This window comes from Oryzias melastigma, linkage group LG22 (assembly GCF_002922805.2).
Source record: "Oryzias melastigma strain HK-1 linkage group LG22, ASM292280v2, whole genome shotgun sequence".
In the NCBI taxonomy this organism is placed as follows: domain Eukaryota; kingdom Metazoa; phylum Chordata; class Actinopteri; order Beloniformes; family Adrianichthyidae; genus Oryzias; species Oryzias melastigma.
The window spans coordinates 15,084,444-15,109,430 of NC_050533.1; the positions used below are offsets into that span (position 1 = coordinate 15,084,444).

The window sequence follows — 24,987 nt, forward strand, 5'->3', positions numbered from 1 at the left end:
TGGAGGGAGAATCAGTCAGTGCCGTTTCAGACTCACCTTCATCCCCGCACAAGAGCACTGCTGGCCCTGCAGCTTTCACAGGTGCCTTTAGCTGTCCTGAGTGTTGCAGAGATCAGGAGTGGAAGACCAAAAGGTCTTTAATAGAGAAGTATAAATATAGAGTCAGATTCTGACGATGGAAAGGATTACTGTCTATCAGACAAAAAAAGAAGATTTGATGCTTTTGTTTATTTTCTTTGTAGAAATGTTCATGGATCATTATTAGAACATTCTATCACACTGTATGGTCACATATAACTAAATTCAGTGTTTCCACACACTGGACTGACATGACGGTTTGATCATTTTTGTGTGAGTTGTCGTTTTTACATTAATGGTAAAATAAACCCACCCTGCCTCTTTCCATATGTTTTTTTTTCTAATATTGATTATCATCAATTTATTTAATTTTAATTTTTTATTATGGTGTAGGTCAGTTCAATAGCAATGTGCGTTGATCAGGGGTCTGCAACCTGAGGTTCAGGAGTCACATGCAGCTCATTGGGGTCAAATCAGGATCAGCTTAAGGTGAACAAAGAAAAAAAGACATTGTAACTGAAAAAAACATGAAAATTTGAAAACAAGACATTGTAACTTTGAAAAAAAATGTACAATTTGAAAAAAAAAAATCAAATTTTCCTTTATTTTTGTCAAGTTTAGTTTTCAGTTTTTTTAATTTTCAGAACAATTTTTTCTTTTTTTTAATTTTAATTTACAATGTCTTGTTTTCCAAAATTTAAATTTCATTTTTCAGTTAAATTGTCTATTTTTTAAGTTTTCTGTTTTTTTCATTCACTTTAAGCTGATCCTGATTCAACCTCATAAGTGGCACTTTCTGGTTAATAAAAAAACAAAAATAACATAAAAGTAATGTTTAAAAGTAGAGTTGCTAACTTAGCATGCATTTAATTTATTTGGTAAAAAGCCTGATCTTTTCTGATTGTTTAGTTTATTTTATGAATTTAAAGAACATTTACATTAAGCTGCATAACAGTGGTTAGTAGCTATTCAGAAAGGAGTGGCTAAAATACATAGATGTGTGTATTCTTCATAAACTTTACTGGATCAGTATGTCATGTTTAATGTCTCCAGTTAACAGCAGTAATAAGTGAGAAAAATCATGACAACTGACAAGGATAACAAGAGAAAATGTCATTTTTGCCTCGTGTTGTTTAGGAATAAATTTGCTTAAGTCGACTGGTCCTGTTTGGAACAGGAAGTCTTTTATTTAGAAAGAAATTCAAATGAGATTCTGTCAAAATTTTGAAAAAGGGAAAAATCCAGTTTGTCTTAATATTGACCCTAAAAAGAATCCTGCAGGTTTGGAAGATGAGTGAGTGGAAAAGCCTTTATCCTCAACAGGGATGTAATCGTACTTCATCAGACCTGAATGTGAGCCCTTTAGTCAATGTCATGACTGCAAACTTCTTTGGAGGATCCAGAGCTTTCCAGTTTCATCTTCAGATGATGTCACAGAAAAGTTGCCCTAATAAATTCAGGTTTATAAATATGCGAAAATAAATAAATTAATACACAATAGAGCAAAACAAGTATTCCCTACGGACCATTTGAGAGCAGAACAACACGACAAATGTGCTTGATAGGGGAAAAAATAAACATCATTTATCCACAATGGCAAAATATGTGATTGGTGCAGACAAAAGACGGCTTAAGAGAAGAAGAATCTCATAGCAGCAGGCGGACAAACAGTAGTTTAGTGCTGCCATTCTGCTCTGAGGATAAGAGGCTTGGGGATAATGTGAGGTGATCTTCTTGAAAGCTGGTCTGGAAATGGACCTTTCAACAGCACTCAAATAAATCCCGCGAGGGATGGCTATAAAAGAGGACATTAAACAGTTATTGAACAGCAAAAGCTAAAACCCAGATTTAAATCCCACCGAAACGTTGTGAGGGATTACAGGCTGACATTAAATGCAGGAAACTCCTCAAAGACGCTGCAACAAAACTTCAAGAAAGGGCAGGACTTGATGGCCAACGATGGATTCTGTTCCTTGTGTTGTTAGAGATACTATTCCTTTGAAAAAAATAGGCTAAGCTTTATTTTTCTATAGAATAAGGCTAATATTTATATATGTGTTTAATGTTTTGTCATTCAGCTTGTGATTTTGTTTTTATTAATTACATAAATATGGTTTTTGTACCTTTTTTAATACTTATCTGGATGGCTCGCTTTGTTACATCATTCTAGTACATCGTCCTCATTAATGTTATTATACTTTTATTCTTTTTTATATCTTGCTCTATTCTGAGTTTATATTTTTTAATGTCCTGCATCTCTACATTTTTTTTAATTATTTTATGATTTTTTTTCCCTGCACATTTTCACAGCAGGAGGGCATTATGGGTAATTCCAAAAGGCTATAAAAGAAAGTGGAGCAAAGAAGATTAAGCAGACTTCTGCTACATTTCATTTAGTCCTAATACTTGATAAGTTTGCAAACATGCAACATTTTAATCTCACTTTGGACTCTTCGCATGAAAAAAAAAATCAACATGTTTCTATTAGAAAAACAGACAATTTGGAGCCACGAGTGTAGATCTGTGAACACCAGATTGGATCTGTTGGAGACAGACGAGCTGTAGAGTTGATTTCTTTTCAGGTGGACAAGCGTGCAAAATCACCAAAAGATTAAATACTTAGAGTATTTCCTTTACTGTATGTGACCAACATAAACAAAAGAAAACAATTCCATGAATAAACTCTTCTTATTTTCTCAGTTGTGTGCTTATAAACACACAAAAATATCAGAGAAATGCACATTTTGATTAGTCTTAAGCGTAAATATAAAAGTTGGGTGATTCTAACAAACTTGTCTCCATCAGCTGGTACACTGTAGCCTCCATGGTGCTTGTTTTGCAGTGTTTCATGAACACTCCTGACAGGAATCACTGCACTTTATGTGGTTTCGTGTCACTAGCTGGAGACTTGTCTGCAGGTGACCTGCTCTGGGTGACAGCCCAGACTGTGATTCAAGCTGCTACTTTCTTTCTTTCTTTCTTTCTTTTTTTCTTTTTTTCCCCCTCCGATCTGTCACTCCACTACAGCCCAGCACCATGCGGGGGCCCACGACGACAGGCTACACAACTCTCAACCACAGCATCAATATGTGTCGCGGAAATCATGCTGCTAGGAAACGAGGAGTTGGTATCCAGAGACTTAAGCACACATGATAAATCAAATTAACAATCTAAAAATCTGTGTTTTTCTGTGTTTGGGGGGTAGTTGTTTTTAAATATTCAAATGAAAAAACATCATTTTACAGAAGTAACAAATTTAAAACGTTTTTGTCAAATCATATTTATGCATTTACCTTAATGGAACTTAATGTGGTTGAAATGGATGACTGATGGTTTGCACCTCAAACCCAGTGGTTCTCCTTTCTGACGAAACTCTGATGTTGGATTCAGTGATGCTTCTCAGCTTACTGAGCTCTTTTGTTGAGCTTGTGTTGTCTGTATACCAGCAGTGTCCAGCTCCAGGGCTTTTGGGGCCGTCGTACTGCTTCTTTACCAAACACCTCAGGCTTTCCATCCCATGGAAAACACCAGATTCAGGTAATGAACCTTAAGTTGAGCAGGAACAGCTAAAAAACAAGTTATAGATAAATCTAACTGAAGTATGTGGGGGTTTCCCTCATGAAAGGTGATCACACAGCAGAGTCGACACCACCCAGATCTGAAACTCAGACATCGAAGTTAGGAAAAAACAACATCCAGCCGCTGAGCTTTACTGTTCTAACAATGATGACAATGATGAATGTGTCTAAATAGCTACCAAAAAGTGAAAAACGTGTTTAAAGAAGAACATAAATAACAAGTGCTTATAAAATTGAGAATCAATTGATGCTGAAACCTCAATGACCTTCAATAAAGCAGAATTCAGACGTTAACCCTTTAACTCCAAAGCTTTAGCTCCAGGGTTGACATTTGTCCGACTAACAAAATTTTTAAACTGTTTACGCAATTAATGTAATTCCAGAGGACTCTAAGGTAGAGAAACACAAACTTGTTGAGCATCATTTTAGGTTTGTAATGTAACTTTTAACATGTGTAATGTGTGCATGTCGGTGCAAAGCTTATATGAAAAGTCGCTTTTCTCAGCTGATTCACACTGGTCGAGTGAAAAGTTGCAGAGTTATTTTGGGTCAAAGAGTCGTGTGTTTCATTTAAATGTTGCTGGGAACATTTCTAGGTTGGAGGGGAAAAAGACTCATCCCAATTTGTGCGGGTGAAATACTTGATTTCTGCATAACCTTGGATTTGTGAGAGCGTATCTCTTGATTTGTCAAAAACTTTAGATCTATGCGGGTGTATTCTTGCATAACCTGGGATTTGTGTTACTTTTTATTTGTGCGTGCGTAATTATTGACTTGTTTGTAACTTTGGATTTGTGTGTCCGTAATTCTTGATTTGTAACTAATAGAATAGATTTTGTGCATAACTACAAACATGAAATTAAAAAAAGATATAAAATACAATTTACGCATGCACAACTTAAAAGGACAATTGCTTGAAACTAATTACACACGAATCACTTCATAATCATAACTAAAACACTACTGGGAAGTTTTTTTTTTAAATAGAAAAATTGTCATGGGGGAGTTTAAAAATGATGCACAACTTGCTTGTTACACACACAAAAAAACACATTTAAGCACAAATTTGATGCGAGTCTCCAAGATTTACCTGTAAATGATACGTTTAAATGCTGATAGAATGCTGGGTCATCAGAGTTTTAATTTTAGCTGCTTTGAACTTAGATTGTGACTAATGTCTGGTGACATTTTCATCTTTTCTAAATTGATATATTTAAGACACAGCTAAATGTGGTTTTATGTGTGTCCAAAGTTACACACAAACATAAATTACACAAATTGGGGTGATGCTATGTTCTCCCCATAATCCAGAGTTAAAGGATTAAATTATTTTATACAAAGACATAATAACAAAGTTAATCAAATAAAGGCAGAGTTTAAAGCTGTAATACATGTAACATTGTTAAAGTGCTTGTATACTTCTACACAGTAACTTCCTCACTGGGCCAGAACGTTCTGCAGAACAGCTTCTGCCTCCAAGTAGCTCTCAGCAGCAGCAGGAAGCAGCACGGTGTGGTGCCTGAGGTGTGGTGACATGATGTGAGCAGACAGGTGGCACCATAGGTAACAGGGCCCAAAACTCCCATGATGCTCCCCGCTGAGACCGTGTCCCACTCACTGGTCAACAGGACGGGTTCAGCTTTGCTGGTTTGTTTATTAGTACGCTGTTGCTTACCGAAGTGAAGGGAAGTCACAGCCAGAACTTTCATGCTCAAATCTTATAATATCGTAACATTTCAGGTTACTTAAGAAAAAATAAAAGGCAAAACAAAGATTTCCTTTGATTTCTTTAATATTTTCTTTCTTCCAAAGAAATGCACGATTCAACAAAGCTGTTACATACAAATGGCCATACAATAGCAAGGTTTTGTTTCACGTTTGGGTGATGATAAGTGCCATTCATGTCAATTATACACTTGAACGTCTGCAATAGTTCAGCAATAAAATAAAACATAATCTGTTCGTCCATGTTCAGAGGAAAACAAACTACATACCGTAACCAATCCTGTTACCACTTTAATAAAACTACTGTACAGACTTACAACAAGAAATCAACAAAACTTTTGCATAGCGTCATTGTAATGTAGACACAGTACTATAAGGCACTTGGAGAATTTAGGCTTTTTTTAATCTATTTTTTACCGTCTTTCTGCTTCTCTTGCCTTAATATGCAATTTCACAAAAAACTAGACATATTTTTGCTCACTTTCTTTCTAGATTTGCTTTTTTTTTCTTTTGGCATTAAGTCTCAAGTTTAACATTCATACATTGTGCATAAAGAGACAAGCACGTTATCTCATGACCCCACACAACCCACGGTTCTCCCAAAAGACAACCAAAAAAATAAAGAAATGGAGAGATTGTGCAATGATCAGGTTATGTGGAGTAAAAGGCAACACACTGTCAAAGACACGTCCAGAATCTCAAAGAACCAACTCACTTGTAGCAAGTGACAGGTCCGTTTGGACTGGTACTGTACTAACGTAAACAAGTCCAAAGCTGGGCTGAGTGTTAGTTTCTGTAGTCATCGTCAGACGTCGTTTCACGCAGAAGGAGGTAAAGTAGAGGCTTCATCCAAGCTGATCTTCGTACTGTTTACGGAAGCAGTCTCCAGCGGGAAAGAAATCCCAGCAGCGTTCCTGATACATCTTCCACACGTACGACTCCTGCAGGGAGAAATTACTTTTTCCTTGTGTTTGGGAAGGATTTACTTAAACAAAAAAAAAATCTTAAGACATCCTATAACATTAGTTTTTTACCTAGGTTAACATTTTATACCACGTGTGTTAAATTATATCTCTCAAGATCATTTTGTTTTATTGTTATTAAAGGCCCGATGTTATCTTGTGCTTATTTCTAACTTGTATAATTTTGACAAAATGTATTTTTATGAAGAGTAAAATATTGAAAATGATTTAATGTTTTAGTCAATTTTTTCTGCAATTATATTCCTGCCTTTTATTATTGATAATTATGTCAAAAAGTTACAGTTTTAAAGTTTTAAACATTGGTAATCTGCTAGCCTTTTGGACTACTTTGGCATTTACTTTACTTTTAGGCTACTTTAAAGTTTAGCTATTATTTCAGCTACATGCTAGCTGTTATCGCTAATTTAGCCTTTTTTTAAGGTTTTTTGTGTCCATTTTGGACTTTAGCTAATATTTCAGACAAATGCTAGCTCTTTCTGTTATGCTAATTTAGGCTTTTTTGTTTGTTTTTTAGGCTGTTTTGGAGTTTGGCTAATTTTTCAGCGACATGCTAGCCTTTTTGGCTAACCTAAATATTTTTTTTGTTTTGTTTTTTAGGCTAATTTGGTATTTAGCTAATATTTCAGCTACATGCTAGCTTTTTTGGCTGACCTAAATATTTGTTTTGTTTTTTTTTAGCTAATTTGGCATTTAGCTAATATTTTAGATGGCTATCAGCTTTAGCGTTTTCAGCTAACAGATTCAGTGTTTTGGCTATTAATTTTAGCATCTTCAGCGGTCAAATTCAACTTAAAGCATTTTCAGCATTCACACTAGCATTACAGCAGGTAATGCTATATATCTAGTTCATAATTATGTTAAAAAGTTACTGTTTTAAAGTTTTAACATGTAGTTTTAGAATGTTCAATAAATGTTTATCCTGTTCGGACAGCGACCTAAGGTGTTTTGGATTTTGGGCCCCTGCGGGACTGAGATTGACACCCCTGTTTTATACGAATTGACATGCTATTAAATACTTTTGCTCGACACACAAATGCAGAAAATTGCTTAATAACACATTTGATATGAACTTTTTTCTTCTCAATCACAGTAATAAATTTAAGCTAGCAAAAATGGTGCTAATGCACAACACCTTTAAATTCCAGGCATATAGCTACCAGTTGTCTTGACTTTGTTAAGCGATAAAGTTTTGCAGAAGAAAGCCGAAAACCCTTAAAATCTCACTACAAGTATATTGTTTATATTTTGTGTTATTTTAATAATGATTGTGCAGTTTTAGACAAAATAAAAAAAAAACTGTAATTTTTTAAGATATAATATCTGCAGAAAATATGTCACCAGCGTCTATATGTCTGCAGTGTTGCCAGATTGGGCAAAAAACAGCCCAATTTGAGTAAATACCCGGCCAGTTTGTGTAAACAGTGCACTCTTCACACCTTAACCATCATGTTTCATCAGACAGCGGAGTAAAAATATCAAAGAGTCACATATTTGCATGCAACAGCAGGATTTTTTGTTGTGTTGTTATATTTTTATATTTATCACAATGTTGCTTTTGCAGACTTCTTTCACTAGTGACTTTGATATTTTATCACTGCCACCTGTAATTATTTTTTTTAAAATATATGTTTTTGGTTCTGTTATACCTAAATATTTGCTACATTTTTTTTTATTTTACACTATTTTTTATTACTATTGTATAATGCCATTATTAATATACGTTTTCTATAATTGATGTCTCTGTCCCGTGTTTTAAAATACAGTTAATTAACAAAAAAATGTGTATTTCCAAAATTATTTTATGATACATAATTTTAAAAAAGTATCAGTATCGATATCGACGATGCTACCCCTGTAATTACTTGTTATCAGATCGATACCCAATTTACTAGTATCACCCGGGTCTGTTCGCGCAGAAGTTAGCTTTGGCTAATTTCCCATCAACCCTTTGTTTACACTTGCAAACCCAAGCATTAACATAGCAAAAGAAGGCAAAAAAAGGGAGAGCAATATCCAGCTGTACAGTTTTTAGCCAGTTGCCAGCTAAGACGAGGAAAATAAGCTTTAGTTTAAGTTTTAATTTTCAAAAACTACATTTTTGGTTGAATTTCATTTTATTAGAAAATCACAGAGAAGTCTGCAGGTCCATTCATGCGACAGAGATACTTTACCTGGCCAGTGTGCTCTGTTTCGTCTTTGTTGATGAGGTACATCAAAAAAAACCTTTAATGAAAACAAAAAAAGGTCAAAGCTAATTAGTTTCAGCAAGAATACCTTTTGATTCAGACGTACCGATGCTACATGCTTCTAACATCAGTCAGGTAAATGTTTTATTCTCAGTTTGGAGGTGGTTTCACCGGTTCTGATGAGGCTCTATCTCCACTGGCGCCTGTGTTCTTTTATTAAATGAAGATGAAATGGCAACAGGCCGCTCTATCTCAGCGAGCATCACAGGAACTGAACCGCCGTGAATACCAAACCAAGTCACGCTTTTGCAAACCTTTTCTCCAATAAAGTTCATGGATTTGAAAATGTAATGAAGGAACATAATGAGTTTGCTGCCCTGTCAACCTGTCAGGTGAAAACTTGATGATTTTCTATTGTAGTGAAAAAAAATGACAGCAGGAAAATCACACAGATAGATGTGAAAAAATAATATTTTTTTAACCTGGAGAACTGTAACATTTAAACAACCTGAGTGTAATTTCATGCTAATCTAATAAAGTTGTGAAAAAAGCAACATATGGAGGTGAGGTGCGATTATTATGACTCACAGGTAGTTGGCCAAATTGTGCTCTTGTAAGGTGTGAGTCTCGAAGCCATGGGGGGTCGTGTCAAAGTAGTCATTCCCGATGCCACAAATGAAACATTTGGTCTAAAGGTGGAAAAGTAAAATATAAAAAAAGCACTTGAATAAAAAGGTCAAAGCCCCAATCTTCATCATTTCCCTCCAGCTGCTCAGAAAACCTCATCAGCACAATGTTATCCCACCTCCATGTCCTCTTTGACTTGTTCCTGCTGGTCTCTCAACTCTCCAAAGGCGTCAATAATCAAACCTGCAGCCACAGAGGAATAGCTGTGAGCATATCATATGTACTGAAACTACCTGAGGGTATAGTAGGGAGTGTAACGCTACTGCGAAGAGAAGCTTTGCGTGCAAAACATCAGCATCTTTGAGGTAAATAACTAAGGCTGCAGCCTAAAGTCGATTTCTGCAAAGTAAACTGAGGATGGTGGAAGGATGGAACGACAAACGAACCCTGGATGATGGCCAGGAGGATGACGATGACGAAGAAGAAAAAGGTGATGTCAAAAAGGATGCGGTAGAGCTCATAGGGATCGCCGGCCGGGTCCTCGATCTCATCTCCAATGCCTCCTCCGGCTCTCACTCCGACGTACATGTGAAACAGGTAACACTTTAGGACACAGAATGAAAAGGGAGTCAATTCAGATCCGAGATGGAAAACCAGCAGGTTAAATGTGACTGGATCCCGTTGTTTACCGTCATCATGTCATCACACTTCATGTCCGGCTCATCGTCATCCTCACTCTTGTTGTAGAACTTCCTGAAGAAGTTGAAGGCCACAACCGTGTAGAGGTAAACCACAACGGCCAGCAGACCCACCGTCAACACCAGCTGCAGAGAAGGAAAGAACACCGTTACGCACCCTGCAGGATCCCGGACGAGCCCCCAAATGTCACATCCCCAACAGACACACCTGCCTAAGGTCTAGGGGAAAAATACATAAGAGGATCATAACAGAAAAACTGGACACCAGTAAGAATAAGGAACAAAGTTTATGAAATAAATGAGATCCTGTGTCCTGAAACAAAAGAAACAAATAATTAGTGTGCCGGTTCAAACAAAAGGATTGGAACCATGGCCAAATATAAAATAAGTCAAGGAGCTGCTGACTCCGACGGTCGTCATGGCTGGGTCAGCGGTTTAAACGTTTTGAGTTCTAAACAACAGTAAAGGACAGAAAATTTCACTTTTTTATGACTTAAATCTAAACAATGGATTCAAACAGGTTTTATTAAAACAAAACTTAAACTCTTCTGTTTAGTCTGAGCCTGCGAGTTACCTTATATTTGTGACGTTTGGATTTATATTTTTTAATAAAGAACTAAAGATTTAAACAAAAACGATTGATAATTTTCTCTAAAGATAATTAAAATGTTAGCATTATACTATCATCTTGTTCTGCATATAAGATTAAGATTTTCAGAGAATTATTACCTTAGTGGAATCAGAGAATGTGGCACATATAGAATTTGTGTTTTAATAAAATAATACTCAATATTTAAACAAGACTGTAAAAGACATAACAGAAAAAGAAAAGACAGAATTAAGTAGATGTAATTGTCATTTCTCACCTCACGTTTGCTAAACAGAGACACCATCAAGTACATACATGTTTCCCTCCTTCTTAATTAGAGCGTTCAGTCTTTGCACCTTTCCCTGAGGGCAGCTCCTGCTCTGGCTGTCTTGTCATTCTAATTACACTTGCTGGACTAGTGGCTCCTAACAGGCTCAAGCAGGCAAACAGACCCCCTGTTAAAATAACCCACTTCATGCCGGACTAACTTAGCGTTTGCCTCGTCATTTTTATCATTTGGAAGTAACGCGGTCAACGCCACTCGTGAAATGTTGCACCTCTCAGAAACAGAACTTCTAATCACCTCATAAGGTGTGTTTATATATTTTAAATTTCCTTACTGGCAAATTTTGAGATTAAAAGTAGATTTAATTATATGAAACATTCATATATTGGATTGATAAATACACTCATTGATGCTGTTTTAATTATTTAAGGACAGAAGGAATAAAAATTTCAAAAAAATGTTATATTAATTAGTAAATATTTCATTAAACAGACAATACAAGATTTATCTTTTTTTTTTTAGTAATTTCTATGTTGTTTAAAAGTATAAATATATATTTCTTACAAGTAAAGCAGTTCATAATTGAGATGAAATGGGCTCCTGTGCTTAGTCAGAGAGATGTTGGGATAAATGGTAGTTTGTATCTGTTGCTTTTGTGTCGTATTGCTCGGTAGCGCCGCCCTGATGGTAAGAGTTCATATTCACTGTAGATGAGATGGTACATTTAGGATTCTGTTTGCCTGTCACCTGACGCAGGTCTCGTAAACCTCTTGTAGAGATGAATACTCTTTCTTACCAATGATTTTCAGTCCGTTTTTCATGAAACTATTTTGTTTTTTGTGCTTTTCGGTGATCAGGTGACCATGCTGTATCTTATAAGTGCATTATAAAAACATGCCATGATATTAGAGCTATTCAGTGATATTTATGTCATACTTGCAGACTCTACCTAAGGAGTGGGCAAACTTTTTTGGGTCACAAAGGGTTCTAAAATTTGAAAGAAGGGAAGGATCAGAAGCAGATTTTGCAAATCCAACTCATAAAAGAAAGAAGTAACAAGAAATCTGGATAAAAACATTCTTTAATTTTGATAGAAAATGTATATATAGACATTTAAAAATAAAAAATGTTTATATTTTTATTTAAAAAAAATGTGACATGAGCACAAAATAATTTTTGTGCAGAAACAGTTAATTTATTTGTAGTGCACCTTCTATGGGGAACCACCAGAATTAGAGGGAAAATAAAACAGTTTTAAGGATTATTAATAGAATTTATCCAGTTGTGTTTATTTGCGTAATTATGATTTAATATAAACATGTAGCCACAAGAGGCCCTGAGTCTCCCTGTGCCGGTCCCCAGCCCGGATAAAATACAGGGTTTTGTCAGGAAGGTCGGAAAACTCTACAAAAGGAGCCCATTTCATCTCAATTATGAAGGTGAACAACAAGATCAGCATTCAAACTAGTTTATTCCAGTTCGGCAGGCTTGAGTAAAAAGTGTAGTTTAACGCCGCATTTGGCTGCTGGGCATTTACTCACCCCTGTACTAACCTGTAAGTCTTTAGTTTCATAACAGATTTTCTGGTGTTTTTGAGTTTGACTCTTTCCAGTTCTCTCACAGTTATATGCAGTAACAGATGTTTGATACATTTATTATAGCTTCCTTTTTGCTCTCTTAAATGTTCCTGCGTTTGTCTGTCCAGTTCTTATACTCTTAGCCCAGGGGTTTATAGCCTTTCACAATAAAAGAGCCATTTGGGCAGTGTGTTACTGACCTAAACCCAGTGAGAGCCACTAAAGTTGCACGTCCCCGTTTAGAAAAACACACTTTAGTGATGTATTTATAACCATTAATTCATTGCTTTACAATATTTACAATATTGAACTGTGGTATTTATTCTCTATTTAACTATTTTACTTATTTTACTATTACACCAGCACACACAAGTTCTTTTAAAAATAAAATACACCCAAATGCATTTTTCATTTTCTATTATTATGACTTTTAAGGCGCCTTCTTCATTATCTGACGAGTTTAAAATCGGAACAGAAATGACCAACCTTAATTAACTCAAATAAATTAACCAAAACTACATTATTTATTCAAACAGATAATATTTTTCTTCAAAGCCAGACAGCCACAATGGAGGGGTAAAAGAGCTGCACGTGGCTCTGAAGCCTCAGGTTTCAGACCCCTGCCCTAACCAGTTACTGAGATAGTTATCCTCACTCAGTCTACTGAAGGTTTCGTCCTAATTTTACATTCGTAAGACGGTAGCCTTAAAATAAACTATAATATACTCAAGAAAATGAATCCTTAATGACATAATCTGGATGTAATTCCATTGCTACTGTAGTAAATCTTGCTCAGTCTGATGTTTTCCTGCCTTTAGACACAATCTTGTTTATCATCTGGTGGTTTATAAATACAATTAATTACACAAAGTAATTTTTTACATCATTACCATATATATTTTTTTATTTATGCATGAAATTAACCATAAAATATACTCTGTATGGGTCATTAAATGATTTTTTTCTGCTTTGGAAGCCTGCATCAGCCACCTACACTGGAGTGCCCCCTGCTGTTAAAAAGACAGAATGACACCCCGGTGCTGCTCCTCACCTGTTTGCCGTTATGAGTGACGGAGGAGAGGATGGTGCGAAGTGTCTTAAAGCCCATGGCGATGTCCAGCAGATGGGCAGCAAAGAAGAAGTTATTGTAGTGGCCCAGGATGGACATGGTGGTGTACCAAACCAGATACAGGAAGGACTGATGAAGGAGCATCAGAAATATTAATAAACCCCAAACACAAAGTCAGAACAGCCTTTATTGAATCTGCACTTACGTTGTCGGTAAAAACGACTCCCATTTTCCAGACGTGGTACTTTGTGTCAATGGAGCTTAACCTGGTGGCAGAGAAAATACTTTCAGCTTGACTCTTTCATTTTCGCTTCAGCCAAACCTGGAGGCTGATTATTGGTCTTATTTCTCACCATGACACGAGAGAGGCCTCCTTGGCAACCGCTTCCTCAGTAGGGTTGAAATCCAGGGCGCTCTTGTCCAACCCCAGCAGCTCTGCTATCCTCTCCGCTCCGTACAGATCTCCATACTTCTTTATCACCTAAAAGCAGAAGCCAAACATGGAGGGAAAAAGACTTTTTAAAAGGTATATATTTAGAGTTTGTTTGCTTTGCAGATTAAAGTAATAAAGATTTAACCACTGACTTTGCGTTTGACAAACTTATCCCAGTAATTGTTGGGAAATGAGCTAAAAAAACAGAAAAAAAAGATTGTTAATAAAACTTTATTTACACACGATTTAGACGTGGAATATAGTTAAACGTATTATCTTACGGAGTGTTGATGACCAGCCGGTCCCACTGTCCTTTAATGTCATCGTCGGACGGCTGGTCGGTGATGTATAGGCCGGCAAACTCCAGCTTCCTCGCTATCTCCTTCTCCCGCTTGAACACGACCAGAGGAACCTGCAGCACAGAACACGTCCTCACTCACCCTTCATGACCCTAGAAAACACATTTACCCATAAACACCTCACTCCTGTACCTTTAAATAGTAGTACCCCACCACACAGAGGAAGGATATGATGGTGTGCAGAATGGCCAGACAGCGAAGAGTCGGGGCCATGTACCCCGTGCTCTCCTGGAGAACGAAGTACTCGAGAGCATCCTCTTCCTCTCCGGCTCTCCTCCGGCTGGTCCAGGGGTCTTCCTCATCCGAGTAGTCCCCAGTCACCTGGAAAAAAGGCCACTCTTTTTGTAAATGCTGAAATCGTCTTTATATATAGCAACGATTAAAAAAATTAAAATCTACATACCTTGTAGAAAAGAAGAATGAAGTTGATCGCAAAGGCGACAAAGAGGGCCAAAAAGCGAAGATTGTAGAAATTTCTGGCCAGGTAGTTCTTCAAAAAACATGTAAACATGTATTTACAACAAATAATTTACATAAATGAGAAGTACTGTAATTGTATTTAGGAAATACAAGATAACTTTAAAATCAGACAAAAAAAAGCGTCTCTTCTTGTGTAACTAAATAAAGGCTTTATTTGAGGTCTTATTGTAGAGAGATGTGCTGTAGCACACAAGGTTTTTTAAGGAAGGAAAAAAAGCCCAAAGGGTTTAACTTTTATAAGCACAGCATTTGTGCTCCGGGCTCTGAGGAAAAAATCTCACCAGCATTTTAGTCTGGTAGACTTCCAATCCAGCGAAGAAGCTGGCCATGAAGGCCTCTGGTGGTTCTTTTCTCAGACCCAGCCTTTTCTTTGGAGCCCGCTTCTCCTCCACTGAACTCTCTGGAGGGCCTTCGTCTTTGGCCTTGTCGTTGTCTTTCTTTTCCCCGTCCTCGGAGCTGCGAGCACAAAGGATTTGTTAGTGAAACTCAAGCATGCTGCAAGAAGAACCCACGACTTTTAAGCCTAGAGATAGACTCACACTCAGTAACAAGCATTCAAGCAACTACTTCCCATGAAAAGTCTTGTTTACATTTTGGCTTCCATGTTCAAAACTCACGTTCTTGTATAACTACAAAAATTTTTATGACCGTTTATGTGGCCATTTAACTCGTGTTTACAGTTAAACCACGTTGAACTTTGACCAATCGAGGTCTTTGATTTGGATTGTGGTTTGTGCCCGTCTGGAATTATATCACACCAAGTCTTTCATAAATCAGAATAGAGCTGTGAAAGAAAAAGCCTGGAGCAAGATTCACAAGATTTGTACCAAGACTCTTCCAACTGTAGGTGGCAGACATGCGCTAGTAAACAGTAGAAAAAGAAGAAGAAGAAAAATCCCTCTCTGCTTGTCTAATTTGAAGACTTTGTGCTAAACGTGCTTTTAGCCCGGTGTAAACATGCTATTGTGTGAATGTTAAGTGTGGTTGTTCTCCTTTCTGTACATGTTTCAGCAAGTAAAAACTCAATCACACTTTCAGTGTTTTAATCGTTTATAGTAATTTTTTTTATTTTTTTATTTGAGTTTGCCTAATATTCTAGCAACATGCTAATGTTTTTGGCTAATTTGCTATTTACTGTTTTTTAAGGCAAATTTAGAGTTTAGCTTTTATCTTAGCAGCAGGCTAGTGTTTTTGGCTCATTTAGTTTGCGGCAGAATTTTCATCTATATTGGAGTTTAGCTAGTATTTAAGCAATTTGCTAGCTTTTTTTGATCATGTGTTATCTACTGAGATTTTTATTGGCTAATTTAGCAATAGGCTAACGTTTTTGATTCATTTAGTTTAGTTTGAGTACGTGCAAAAGCTGGGATGGGGTGTGTGCATGAGACCCACACAAACCACCATCTGATTCCTAATTTCTCTAAGGGCAGGGACAACCAGTTTTATTTAGTCTTAGTTCTTAACTATTGTTTATATTTTGAAGCCCAATGAGGCAATTTTCTTTGTGATTTTGGGCTATATAAATTAAAATTGAATTAATTTCTAACAGTCATAAAGAAGCAAACCCTTACGATACACCTGAGTCTCACCAACCTTACTTACCCTTGCATATTGTTTATGTTCACTATGACCTATCCCCTGCAGCACACCCGTAGGAAAAAAATGTACATGAACTTTTTTGCTATTTCGTGGTTTCACATCCCATATCCACCCGTAAAGGCAGTTTATTTTACTCTGGATATATTTCAATGAGCCACAAGCTGGACAAAAACACTTACTCTCCTTTTTCAGAGTCTGATTTATAGTCTCCATTGACATCCCGCTTCTTTGCAGCCATCTATCAAAAAAGACAGGAAAGCTAAGAACATTTTTTTGAATCTTTCAAAAACAAACAAAAGGAGGAACTCTTCAGTACCTGGGCTTTCTTCTGCTTCACAGCACTAGCTATAGACGGAGCGTCTCCCACCACCACCTCAGAAACGTCTCCCAAACCCGGCTCGCTCCCGTGTTTGCCCTCCCTCTTGGGCTGTATGTTCAGGAGCTCCGCCATCAGGTCGGCCTCCGCTGCCCCGCCCTCAGCCATCTGCCCCATCTCCGCCAGCACGGACGCTTCATTGGTCTCCATCTTCTCTGCTTCCAGCACATCCCCGTGGATCCCAAACTGAGTCGGGTCGGGCATGTTTCCCAAAATGTCCGTCACCTTCATGTTCTTAGCCCCCTCCACGAAACCGCCCCCGAACAGGGTGGTCCACAGGATGTGGAAAAAGCCCCAGATGAGGCTGTAGATGAAGTGGAAGAGGCCGGTGACGATCATCCAGAAGAAGGAGAAGCATCCCCGCACCATCTCCTTGATGTTCATCTTCCTGAACTTCCTGTACTGCCGCCTCATGCTCTTCAGGGTGAGCTGCTGGCGGAAATGGCTGAGGCTCTTCCTCATGGAGATGCAGGCGATGGTGAAGGCTGAGGAAAACTCCATCATCACCGTCTCCTCCTCCTCCTCCTCCTGGTTCTCCGCCACGCTCTGGCTGTCCTCCTCGTCGTCCTCCGAGCGCTCCACCGGGTCTGGCTCGGAGATCTGCGACGCCAGCTGCATCTCAAAGATGGTGTCCTCGCAGAAGTTGACGAACAGTTCCATCTTCTCGCTCTCTCCGCCCTCGTTGACCACGTCGAATATAAACTGCCGCTTGGACTCCTTCACCTGGGGCTTTTCCCACTGCGTGCGGCTCGACTCGCTGATCTCAAAGTAGACCCTCTCGATGCGCTTGGCCCCGCCCATGATCTCGATGCGGCCCAGGTAGGGCTCGAAGTAGCTGAGGACGCTCTCGGCCAGGTCCAGGAAGGTGGAGAGGCGCGCGTCGTGCGGCATGTGCTCTGACAGGTTGGTCAGCAGCACCGCCACGTTGAAGCCGATGTCCTTGGCTGGTTCGTGGAACCGCTCCACAAACTGCTTGTAGCTGAACATGTCGCTCTCGTCGGCTTCAGCGCACGAGAGCAGGAACTCGATCTCCGACTGGGAGTACTGCTTCTGGTTCTCCATGGACTTCTGGAAGTCCTTCTTGGAGATGACCCCTTTGCTGTCGCAGTCATACTCCTTGAAGCTATCCGAGGTGGTCAAGTCCTTCAGCTTCAAGAACATGTCAAAGAATTTAAGGATCATTTCCACGTTGCTGGAGGACTCCACCAGCGTGTCCACCATCTGCTTCCCAATAGTCCCGTTGACCACGTTTCCTGTCGGGCAGGAAAACAGGATTAATGTCAGAGAAAGAAAACGTCCAACAGCCCTGAAGGACACAAACCTTCAAGCAGAGACAGCATCATGACGATCATATCCTTCTGCAGGTCTAGCAGCTCCTTCAACAATTCAATCTGACTGGAGTCCTGGAGACAGGAGAATAAAAACCTCGTGAGCACACCCAGCCTCGTCTCAAGGACGATGATGACCTCTAATAACCCTGACGCTTTCAGATGCTGCGAAGGGCCACAGGGCTCTTTATGTAACACTCATCCATCACGGCCGGGGCTGATGTTATTCCACTGTCTGGGAGCAGATGGTTGGGTCACTCTGACTCATTTAGGGTCTCCACAGAGCCTCCACTAAAGATGCTATAAATCTTAACCACACTTCGACGGGCAAAATTCTACCTCCACCTGCGCTCTCCCTCATGCTGGCTGGAACAGACTGATCTTTGGGCTGCAACTCTGCAAAATCTCAAGAAGTATTTGTGTCTAGTTTAAATCTCCTTTTACAATTGAGTTAAAAAAAAAACAACAAACTTTCCAGTAACTTTTCCATAAGATTTATAAAAAAAAAAAATCTATTAAGTCATCTGAGCTTTAAAAACATCTTATTCTAATAAATATTTCTAAACATAAAATTACATAAAATATTTAAACAGAACTTCTTGAATAGTGAGTAGCCTTGTTTCAAGAATGAGACAAATATAGTTATGAGTTGCTATTAGATTAATTTATCTTAAAGTGTGAATTTCTAGACTAGCTTTAACTTGATTTTTGTCAAGAAATAATAATATTTGGACTGATTGGGGGCTTACAAAAGCATATATGAAGGGAGAAAAGTATATAAATGTATTTACTTTAATGAAACTTTTTTTGCAATATATGCCTATTTTAAGACCTGATCACATGACCCTGGTTTATGTTCCCCATTGGGCTGATTTCTTTATCTTGTGTTTCAGTCCCAGCAATATTGAAGAAAAATTTAATTTCAAACATTCTTAAATAAAAATGTTCATGGATTTAGTGTAGGATGAGTTCAGAAAACATAGAGGACAGAAAAGTTACTTTTTCTTCTTGCATTTATTTTGAGATTTTTATTTTTCCATTTATGCTTTATGCTTATGCTTTTAAATAGTTTGGTAATTAAAAAAAAACTGTAAAGAACAAATGAAAATGTTCTGAAATTTTTAATAAACTATTTTTTTTGGTTCAAGTGAGTAGAATCAGTTTCCAGCTGACACATATGTGAGGTTATTCTTGAGGCAGGAGAGCCCTCTAGTGATGATATTCAGATTCAACATTTGAACATCAATGTAATACTAATTTTCATTTTATACTACTTAAAGTACAGTACAGTTTTAGGTTTATTTTTTTCTTTTTATTCAAGTTTTAAATTTACAATTACTTTGTATTTCAAACTTTCAATATTTGTTTTCAAGTTTCCAACATTATTATTTTCAAATTTACATTTTTTTTCAGATATTCTACAATTTATTTAACTTTTCAATCTGTAGTTTGGATTTTAATTTTTTTTTCAAACTCACAATCTTTTGTTTTGAAATTTCCAATCTGGTTTTTCATTCACTTCAAGCTGATCCTAAATTGACTCCATACAGTACTTCTATGGTAAGTAACTAAGTACATCTTTATTTAAATAGCACTTTTCACAGAGGACATCTCACAAAGCGCTTCATAAAAGTTCAAATACAAGACAAATCAATAAAATCTGTACATATCAGATAAATACAGGAACATAGCAAATAATAACTAAAAAGATGGGGAAGGTAAAATAAAATGAGAATTTTCAGCTAAAAGCTTTACTAAAAGCTGGTACAGTAGAAATTACTATTGACGTTATCTATTTTTTATTTATTTTTTTGCATCTACTATTTTTCTTGAAATTGGAAAAACAAAGTTTAGAAAATAAACGTTTATACAGCCAAGTGGGAGCATACAAATGATAGTAAAAGGGCATATTTAAGTGTTTAGTTCAGTGAAACATAACGGGGTTCCAACTAAATTTGTGATAAGAGTAACTTTACACAAACTTCCTTATCTGACTTGTAAAAATCTGTTTTTACTTAATAAAACAAACAGTTAAGGGATTTCTGAAGAGATTTAGAGAGTGTGGTGAGAGTTCACTAACCTGAGATAACTTCATCTGCATGTTGGCAAAAACATGCAGGAAACCGACCACTGCATCCCACAGCCTGCTGTGAGCCAGACTCTGCTGATTCCCAATACATGGACCCTGCATGGAGAACACAACATGCCTTAAAACCACATAAACAGGTTTTATTATTAAATCAGCCGCATGTGATCATGTGACTCACCTGAATGTACTCAGTTAAAGAGTTGAAGACCTGTTTGGCCACTGACAATGCTTTAGAGAAGTTCCTTTGGCCAGCTTCATCGATGACATCCTTACCGGAGTAATACCAGTAGAAGTCACTGATGGACTCCTTAAATCGGGACAAATGAAAGCCATGAAACCACAAACTCTTTCAAAACTGTGGATCCGTCTGCCTGTGCGTCACACCTGGAGTCGGAGCAGGTAGTCCACAGTGCTGATGATGATGTTGACTGTAGTTGTGTTTCCCGTTTGAGTTCTCAGGAAGTTTTGAAAATCTTAAATGAGACACAAAATTGTTATTTTTTTCAGAAAATAAATTTTTTTGGGTGAAAAACATTTATTTTGAAGCATGAACGGGAATACCATTGTTGTGTCCTTCACAGAGGAGCTGCAGAAACCTAAAGAGGTCTTTGGTGAACTCATCGTTTTGCAGAACTTTGGAACCTGAGAACAGGAAATCAGATTAGCCTTCCGGTTCTAAATCATGCAACCTTTTATTTCTCAGCAAAAACGTCAACTTGCCAAACAGCATCAAGCCATATTGACCAAAGACATAGTCCTTATTACAGGAATAGATGTTCTACCGACAAAGCTTTGTGGTTTCCTCCAAACAAAGCTTTGAGAGATTTAGTCGGTAACACTCTGGTTAGTTTGTTTCATTGAGTTTTAGAGGTGAAAAAAGGATCACACGCAAATAACAAGCACTTGTAAAAGTTAGTTTTGGTAGCCTGACAGAGAACTCATATCAAAGAGCATGCATTTATAGTTTCAGTCCAGGTTTCAAAGGAAAAAAATAAATAAATGGAGATTAAATTGCATTCAGAAGTAAGAAGTGTGAATAAAAAAAGAGGAGAAAGCAAGAGATGGGCGAGGAGGAAAATGAGAGATCAGAGCAGAGAGAAAAAGAAAAGAAGTCAGCATTGCAGTAAATAAGTAGAATCTAAACCGTGTATTTACCCCGCTCACTCACGTTGACTGCGACCGATGACATAAAAATATGACCAGAAGGGAACAAACAAAACAAAAGCAGACATAAGCAAAGGAGAAGACATTTAGATTCAATCAGAAGTACAAAACAGAAGAGAAGGACACTCCAGAGACACTGAGCTGTCACACTGACACTACAGTCGTTTAGAGGGTCAAACCCGGTTCCCATCACTTATGCCTGAGCTTATGCAGCGGTGATGAGCTGGAGAATGGATGACAAAAGTGTTTTAACATACTGTATGCAATCCAGCTGTTTAAAGAGAAACCCCTGCTGGGACAGAGACTGTTTTAGTTTATATTTAAATAATGGAGACCATGACCCAGACAGGACTTGGACATACAGTAGAACAGGATGGCATGACAACACCCAACATGGAGATGGACCTGAGCAGCAAGGAACTCAAAGGAAATGTTCCGTGATGCTTGAATTATTTGTTTTGTGATCGTTTAGAGGAAAAACTCGACACATGAGATTTTCAAAATAAAATACAGCAGATCTTTGGTACAAAAAAGGACTAAGATAATCATTTCACTAATGTCTTTAGGTGAAGATTGAAGAAGATTGTGTGTGCTGTCCATAAAGCAATTTCAATCACTTTAAGTAAATATCGTCTCACAACTAGCACTTGTTTAAAGTTAGTCAACAAGTACGTCTCTGTTAGAAAGTTTGGCTTTCACACTTACTTGATCCCTCCTCCGTTACCATTCCCAAACCTTCTGCCTTGTTTTGCCTTTCAAAAGCATTTAAATCCAGAACGCTGTCAAAAAAATAAATAAAAAATCATCAAACCGTCTGCTCAGTTTGCATTTTTACATTTAGAAGTTCTTAAAAAGTCATGCTGTTAAAAAAAAAAAAAAGAATTTATTACAAGTTCTTAACTTTTTTTGGCTGTTGACCTCTATTAATGGTGCCTTTAATAGCACTGTCAGTTTCCATATTTTTAAAAATTTTAAATAAACTTGCTCAATTACTGAAAATATAGTCCACAAACGTATCCGGCCCATTTCACTACTTACTCTGGCCCGCCAAACTGGAATAAATTACACCAATAAAACTTATTCTCCCTTTAATTCTGAAGTCTCCCCATAGATGGCGCACCACAAATACACTGACTTTAGTCTAGATTCAGAAGGTAACTTCTGCTCTCTTGTGCTGTTAGAAGATTTGTTGTTTTTTTGATGTTTTTTTGAGTAGCACAATCATTTTTACGACCAGTCCAACTCTGCATGAACGCATCATTTCTCTAACTTTGAGTTTTTCCACATCAATCCATCAGCACAATTGGCATTTAAATGAAAACAAAACCCACCACTTTGAAATGAAAAATCCTACATTTTCTGATTTAAAATACATACTTTATATTCATTTTACACGAGTCAAAAAGTTTGCCCACCTCTGTTCTAGAACATGATACATAACGGCATAATCTGCATTAAAAGATCACTGGGGACGCTTTCAAATAGTCTAAAACATGATTGGAGTGAGAATTAAAAAATCTATCCAACATATGTTTAAAGATTAAGTAAAAATAGATTTATTTAAGAATAAAAATGAAAATTTGGTGGTTTTATTCTGTTAAAAGTATAACATGAATGCTGTTTGAACCTGCAGGGCTTCACTGCACATGTGCAAATGCAACAATCCATTTCCGTCTTGAATGCATGCTGTTTAGCCAGCACTCATTACCTGCAGGATATCATCAGACCTGACAAGCTTTTAAAGAATCCAACATCTCGCTTCTCCTTCAGGTAGTCCAGCATTTTCTGCAGCAAAAACAAAACAACAATCAGAGGCGAAGCTGAAGCTGTTAAACTTCCAGCCTCTAAGAGCGATCCAAACCTGCTGGACCAGAATGTTCCCCCCGTTGAGGATGGAGATCCCCAGCTTCAGCGTGAATGTGACCGTAGCGCCGAGGCGACCTGGAAGAACACAGATAACACTTCTGGGATGAAGTATGTTTGCTGCAAGACAGATCAATTCGAGTTTTTTTTTTACCTTTAGTAGCACTGATCATCTGAAGCACCATCTCTGCAGCTCCCCGGTCGTGTAGTCTGGCTTGCTGGTAGAGCATCTTTTGTTTCTCCATTTCCTTTTCCTGTTGGCAAAGAGAGCTCGTAAAACATCAAATGAGATGCAGGAGTGTTTCCCAGGAAAGCCGAGGAACCTCGAATGTCTTCTCTTTGCCTCCTTCCTCTTCTTCCTCCTCCTCGCCTTCAGCACAACTCTATAAGACATGTATATAAAATATATATATAATGAGAGAAAAGCAAACAAAAAAGAGTAATATTTTCAGGAATGACTTACCTTTGCCATCATATCTGCATATGCAATATATAGAGGATCTTCTTCTAAGGCACTAAAAAGAAAAACACATTTAAATGGGTTAAAGTTGTATTTCAAGCATTTAATTTTTTATAAAATTAGATAAAGTGATTATACATTAAAAGGTATAAAAGCAAAAAATATATATAAATATAAATAAATAAATAAAAACAACGTTTTGTTTGTTAGAAACTGCTATGGATGCGATTTATGGCTCTCTTTAAAGGCTAAGAAAAGCCAAATCAATTATGTGCGACAGATGGAGCAGCTAAGTCCAGATGTGTGTGTGTGTGTGTGTGTGTGTGTTCACCTGCATTCAGTCAGAGCATTGTGGCTGAAATGCAGAATGAGCTGGTGGAGAGGATCCGGCTGCTTTCTGACCTCTTCCTCCTCCTCTTCCTCTTCCACTTTCGGTTGTGTTTTCTGCAGAGAGGCTGTGTGAGTTGTTTGCAGCAAAATCCTATAAAGATCCTATAAAGTCATCCATGACGAATGTGCACGGCAACACAAAGCTGACAAACAAACTCAATAGAGTAGGGTTGCAATTGGGAAACAGAGAAAAACAAAAGCGTGCAGGGATATACAGAACACAATCAAACGCATGGATGTGAGGAGCAATGCAACCGCTCGTGTGCAGATAAATGCAGAAGGAAGAAAGGATGTTCTGCAGGGAATCCATAGAAGGAGGTAAAATATAATCCTGAAGGAGAACTGTGCCTGTTCTCTATGAAAATCTTATAGAAGAAATACTTTGGTGTTCGTCCCCTAATAAAAACAATAGAAAGTAAAGCATAAGATGTGCTTTTAACTCTTTTTAGTCACAAAAATGTAATGTTTTGAATCATTTGGTGTTTAAAAAGTAAATTTATAATAATTATATTAATGAATATTGAGCTCAATTTGACTAAAGCAAAGAAAAATTTGTTTAATTTGCCGTACATAAATAAATTAAAGGCTGTTATTTATATATTACGTTTTTTTTATATATATATATTCACATAGTCACAAGTTGTTGACTCAAAATAACATTTGAAAGTAGTTTATTTTCAGCACTTTTCTGACAAATTATTTTCTACACTCTAAAATTAGCCCTTGGAAAAATAAGTAAAGTTTTTAAAATAAAGAAAAAAATCTTCTAATAGTGTAACAAAAAAAGGAAAAAAATCTGATCACTATGACATTTTTTCTTACATTATTTTAAACATTGAAAAACTTTCTTAAGATTATTTTTCTTGCAAGAAAGAAAATAAAACTCTTTTTTTAAACAAGGTTCTTTTTACTGTCTTAAGATTTAGTTTTTACAGTGTTTATCTGACTTTTTTTTAATGTGACTGCTGGAAGATACTAGATAATATAAAGGTCATCTAAAAAATAATAAACTCTAATGCAAAATAAAGTGAAAAAAAATCAGAGAATGTA

The 24,987-nt window shown here is 37.3% G+C and overlaps 1 protein-coding gene across 7 annotated transcripts in view; it reads right to left on the minus strand.

Annotated features, from left to right (window-relative positions):
- Positions 1 to 5,430: 5,430 nt before the first annotated feature.
- LOC112147146 (ryanodine receptor 3) overlaps positions 5,431 to 24,987 on the minus strand; it is a 125,664-nt gene continuing 106,107 nt past the window's right edge. For 5 of the 7 annotated variants that reach the window (XM_024273339.2, XM_024273331.2, XM_036210113.1 and 2 more), the window contains 29 exons: positions 23,879 to 23,991; positions 23,551 to 23,602; positions 23,411 to 23,470; positions 23,242 to 23,341; positions 23,086 to 23,165; positions 22,933 to 23,009; positions 21,930 to 22,003; positions 21,216 to 21,233; positions 20,622 to 20,702; positions 20,445 to 20,533; positions 20,239 to 20,367; positions 20,052 to 20,156; positions 17,965 to 18,046; positions 16,584 to 17,896; positions 16,447 to 16,505; positions 14,950 to 15,124; positions 14,592 to 14,678; positions 14,321 to 14,509; positions 14,111 to 14,241; positions 13,982 to 14,024; positions 13,750 to 13,877; positions 13,602 to 13,662; positions 13,379 to 13,525; positions 9,867 to 10,001; positions 9,624 to 9,780; positions 9,356 to 9,420; positions 9,139 to 9,239; positions 8,536 to 8,587; positions 5,431 to 6,322 (listed from right to left, as the gene is read on the minus strand). In XM_024273339.2, coding sequence (XP_024129107.1) covers positions 6,227 to 6,322; positions 8,536 to 8,587; positions 9,139 to 9,239; positions 9,356 to 9,420; positions 9,624 to 9,780; positions 9,867 to 10,001; positions 13,379 to 13,525; positions 13,602 to 13,662; positions 13,750 to 13,877; positions 13,982 to 14,024; positions 14,111 to 14,241; positions 14,321 to 14,509; positions 14,592 to 14,678; positions 14,950 to 15,124; positions 16,447 to 16,505; positions 16,584 to 17,896; positions 17,965 to 18,046; positions 20,052 to 20,156; positions 20,239 to 20,367; positions 20,445 to 20,533; positions 20,622 to 20,702; positions 21,216 to 21,233; positions 21,930 to 22,003; positions 22,933 to 23,009; positions 23,086 to 23,165; positions 23,242 to 23,341; positions 23,411 to 23,470; positions 23,551 to 23,602; positions 23,879 to 23,991 — 3,999 coding nt within the window. In that variant the 3' untranslated portion in view covers positions 5,431 to 6,226. The remainder of the gene's footprint in view (positions 6,323 to 8,535; positions 8,588 to 9,138; positions 9,240 to 9,355; positions 9,421 to 9,623; positions 9,781 to 9,866; positions 10,002 to 13,378; positions 13,526 to 13,601; positions 13,663 to 13,749; positions 13,878 to 13,981; positions 14,025 to 14,110; positions 14,242 to 14,320; positions 14,510 to 14,591; positions 14,679 to 14,949; positions 15,125 to 16,446; positions 16,506 to 16,583; positions 17,897 to 17,964; positions 18,047 to 20,051; positions 20,157 to 20,238; positions 20,368 to 20,444; positions 20,534 to 20,621; positions 20,703 to 21,215; positions 21,234 to 21,929; positions 22,004 to 22,932; positions 23,010 to 23,085; positions 23,166 to 23,241; positions 23,342 to 23,410; positions 23,471 to 23,550; positions 23,603 to 23,878; positions 23,992 to 24,987) is intronic. The other 2 variants (XM_036210114.1, XM_036210112.1) reach the window with 1 other exon arrangement.